General features: G+C 46.6%; 1 protein-coding gene across 1 annotated transcript; it reads left to right on the top strand.

Annotated features, from left to right (window-relative positions):
* The first annotated feature begins 38 nt into the window (after positions 1–38).
* Positions 39–2,845, top strand: insm1a (insulinoma-associated 1a). Its single transcript, XM_005732728.2, has one exon. It carries the CDS (start codon positions 375–377, stop codon positions 1,713–1,715), a length of 1,341 nt encoding a protein of 446 aa, XP_005732785.1. The 5' UTR covers positions 39–374; the 3' UTR covers positions 1,716–2,845.
* Positions 2,846–4,445: the final 1,600 nt, after the last annotated feature.

Here is a 4,445-nt window from a genome sequence, read left to right as displayed (position 1 = left end):
GGGAAATACAATAAAACCCTCAGGTACATCTGCTTTGCAATCTGCAAATCCGCCCTCCTCCTCCTAGCTTCCATCAGCCTCTCCATCCTCCCACACCCACTCCCCAAATCCACAGGGGACCTCGGCTCCTTCTGATTGGTCGGGGATGAGGCAACGAGGGGGGGACGGGAACAATGTCATCATGTCGCCTTAAAAAGAGTGCAGCTATGTTGTGGTGAAAGGACCTCGAGAGGAGAACACGGGATCAATAGCAGGAGGAAACAAACAAACAGAGAGAAAAAAGACGCATCAGATGGTTTGATTTTGTGCGCGAGCGGCTGAAAGTGGTTTTCTTCTTCCCGCAGCGCCCAAAGTGCCTTCAGCTCCCCGCAAACATGCCCAGAGGATTCCTGGTAAAAAGGAACAAGAAAACCAACCCGGTGTCCTACCGGGTCCGCTCCGAGGACGAAGAAACGGACCAAACGGCGGCTGATGCTCCGCCGCTGCTGCCGCCCTCCTCCTCCTCTTCAGCGCATCTCGTCTCCATCCCGGTGCGCGCGCTGACGCCTACGCCCACCTGCGGGGCGGCGGCTACGGCTCCGGAGCCGGATGCTAAGCCCGTGCAGTTCGGGAACCCGGAGGCGGTGTATCAGTCTCTGTACAGCCCCACCCGCCCCGTCAGCCACGAGCACGACCGCTCCTACTCCGAGGTCCGCTTCAGCCTCGGCTCGCCGGTTTCCGCGGAGTCTTTTCCCACACCGGCAGCCATCACCGCCCTGGATCACCTCTTCGCCCCGGTGGACCTGAAGATCGGCTCCAGCAACAGCAGCCGCCCCGAGAGCAGCTCGTCATCCGCCGGGACGCTCCCCGCCGCTGCAACCGGCGGCTCCAAGCGCTGCGCCAACGACGCCGAGCGCAAAGGCAAGCCGCCGTCCAAGAAAACCAAAGCCATCCGCAAACTGCACTTTGAGGATGATGTCACTACGTCTCCGGTTCTCGGGCTGAAGATTAAAGAGGCGCCGGTGGACCAGAAACCTCCCCGAGCGCCACCGGCCGGAGGAGACCACGTCCCGCTGGGGGAGTTTGTGTGCCAGCTATGCCGGGAGGCGTACGCAGACCCGTTCGCTTTGGCGCAGCACAAATGCTCCAGGATAGTCCGGGTTGAGTATCGGTGTCCCGAGTGTGACAAGGTGTTCAGCTGCCCGGCCAACCTCGCCTCCCATCGGCGCTGGCACAAACCGAAGCCGCAAAATACGCCGAGCGACAAGGTGTCCGCGTCGAAGACGGCCTCGGATGAAGCAAAGGATTCTAGTGACAGGGACACACCCAGCCCCGAGCCGTCCGAGTCCGGTTCAGAGGACGGACTGTACGACTGCAGTCAGTGCGGGAAGAGGTTTAAGCGCCAAGCCTACCTGCGGAAACACCTGGCGTCGCAGCACGGGTCCCCAAAAGCGGCGGAGGAGGAGGACGCGGCGGGCTGCGAGCAGAGCGCGGCGCCGCTCAACCTGAGCGCCTCCTGCTGCCACCTGTGCCCCGTGTGTGGGGAGAACTTCACCAGCAGAGGCAGCCAGGAGCGGCACATCCGCCTGCTGCATTCCTCACAGGTGTACTCGTGCAAATACTGCCCCGCAGTCTTCTACAGCTCACCGGGACTCACGAGGCACATCAACAAATGCCACCCGTCCGAGAACCGGCAGGTGATCCTGCTGCAGATGCCGCTCCGCCCCGCCTGCTGATCCCGAACTGTGGACTGGCACACACCGGGAATCAGAGTCCACCCGCGTGTTTCTTTTTGTTTTTAGGATTTCAGAGTTCCACTGAAAAATAAAAAAACATCTGTACCCTAAAGCACACTTCCTTAAACTGAGTAACAGATGTAAAGAGGTTTGTGAGAAGTTGTAACTCTGGGAGTAATTCTGTTTCACTGTAGCTATATATCTCCAAAGGACAAAACCACACCGAAGTCCAATCTTCCTCAAAGACACGTGAAAAATTTGCTTATTTGTGTCTTTTCGAGTAAAAATTATCGTCAAATAATTCACATTTTCTGTGGTAAACAGAGAGCCAAGCATGCTCTCACATATCCACTCACACGCAGCTTGCAAGGTTTCAGTGCCTTGCTCGAGGACACTTCAGCAACCTCTGGGTGTGTGTGTGTGTGTGTGTGTGTGTGTGTGTTTGACTCCTCCTGGCCTGTAACCCACACCCACGCCCACCCCAACATCACTTAAAATGATCCTCAAAGCTCTTTTTTTTAAAAAAAACGTTAGACTGTTAATTTATTTTTCTAGCATCTCTGCACAAGTGCTATTAGCTCCTAGACCTAAGAGAGGAGATGACCTGTAGGATATAAAGCAGACTTCGCAGGCCTGAACAGACCTTATCTCATCACTCTGATTAGCTTTAACATAGCTCGTGGATCTGTGGATCAGTAGCTGTCGACTGAAAACAAAAGAGAGTAAAACTAGTGTAGCCGGTAATGCCTTTGGATTAGAGACTCCTGCTGTAAAACTGCCTTAAACTGACCTGATTGTTTTTATTTATCACTGGCTGAGCATATGATGATAATTATTTTCTACAAAGCCTTCTGTATTACCAGTATACAGTATATCTAATCTTTTTTCTATTTATTTATGTATTTATTAAATTATTTGTGTAAGTTACTGCTTTGTGTGGTCGAACCTGTGATCTGTCGCTGTGTTTTTTCATCATGTAGCCAAATCCTTTTTATTTCCTTTAACTTATGTGAGGGCGGCGTGTTCATGTGGCATTATAGCAATCAGTGAGCCGCTCCTGAAGACAAACCGAATGCAATCATGTTTTAATTTATTATTATGATGATGATTATTTATTTTGGTTTTGTTGTAACCCTTAGCTCTTATACTGCTTTGGATGTTTCTGCAGTATTTTGCTAAATGTCCAAATAAAAAAATAAAATAAAAATAAAGACCAAACTGAGAAACAGCTTTCTTTGCCTTCTTGTGTGTTTTCTGCAGGTAACAGCTTGATTTACACCTCAAGTTGTGGCTTCTTGAAGAAAATGAAACCAAAATCCGTCCAGCTTATCTCCTTAAATGATGGTTCAAGTGTCTCCTCTTCAGTTACATGCCAAATAATTGAATTCAAAGGGTTTAAACAAGCAAAAACAAGGAAAAATGATAAGTTTCCATTAAAGTAAATTCAAATCTTTACATTTTAGAGACCAGGATCAGTGGTTTTGAGATGATTTAAGACGATTTTTCTAAACACGTAAATCAGAAAAAATCTTTCAAAAACAGTTGTACAATAACAACATCACTGCTATCACGTCACCTGTGACCTCTTTAGGTTTTGGTTGTAGCTTTTAAGAAAGATCAGAGCTTTCAAATAACTGTTTTGTGCATTTTGGTCTTAAAGGTCTTCTGTCCAAGATGACTGAAAAGACTTGATGTTGACCTTAATTTAATCCCAGGCGGGTTATTGATAACTTCATGGATGTTAAGTGGCTATTTTACAGGTATGATTTTACTTGTGCTGTGTTTAGTTCAACGAGGGACGACTCACACAGGGACAGCACACAGCTTGGTTGGTAAAATCCCATCTAAGCCCCGAAACTATGGACTTCTGCTTTAACTGAAAGTGAAACCAAAGGAAAAGTCACGCCTGCAAGAACCTGCCTTTACATTTCCGTCTGACTCTAACTGGGACCATAATCTGCAAAGTGAATGCCATATTGGATTCAGTAAAACTTAAAACTACCAGATGAGACCATAAACTCACTGAGAAGTTTTTCTCTAAAGTCACAGATTAAAGAGCTGAAAAGTGTTTTCTCACGCAACCGGATGTCTTTTTTGTCATTCTGTTTGAAACAACGAAGGGCTAAAGAATCGCTGCACATAACATTACGTACTGAAAGCTTTTTGCTCATTTTACAGCACAAAACGGCACATTTTGACATTTTTAATTCTCTTTACTTCTACTGTGCAATAAAATCAAACATATTTACAGCTATGTTTAGTTCCGATAACACCATATCCATATGGAAGTCAGAGGTCTGAATAACTTACTCACATTCTCTCCTGGTGTGCTCATGTGTTCTGGGTTGGTACTTAGCTCTGACTTAAAAAAAAATCCTGTGAACACTCCTGGTACTTGGCTGATGAATTGCACTTACATTTTACAGTATTTTTGCAGTATTATTACAGTGCACTGACAATATAATACTATACAACAGTAAGAAAGCAGTAGATTAGAGTAGAACGACTGTAAAACAACAGTTTAATCTCCTGTAATTTGAACGTTACATTTCTTACAGTTTGTTTTATTACCGTTTAAAGGAAATGTTTTACTTCACTAGATTAGTTTTAGTTTCTTATATAAAAAAATCTTAATTATTTGTATGTCTGTGAAGGTTCTCAGTCATCCAGGTCATCGTAGTCAAAGGAGCTTGCAAAGAAAAGCGTCTGGACTTCTTTAAGTTGCTTGAA

Source organism: Pundamilia nyererei, unplaced genomic scaffold (assembly GCF_000239375.1).
Source record: "Pundamilia nyererei isolate P.nyererei 1_Seehausen unplaced genomic scaffold, PunNye1.0 scaffold00048, whole genome shotgun sequence".
In the NCBI taxonomy this organism is placed as follows: Eukaryota; Metazoa; Chordata; class Actinopteri; order Cichliformes; family Cichlidae; genus Pundamilia; species Pundamilia nyererei.
Note: the sequence above shows the minus strand (reverse complement) of the source record. Positions and strands in the feature narration are given on the sequence as shown.

Bases quoted from the DNA above. Each gene is read 5' to 3' on its own strand.
- insm1a (XM_005732728.2), top strand. From the start codon at position 375: ATGCCCAGAGGATTCCTGGTAAAAAGGAACAAGAAAACCAACCCGGTG.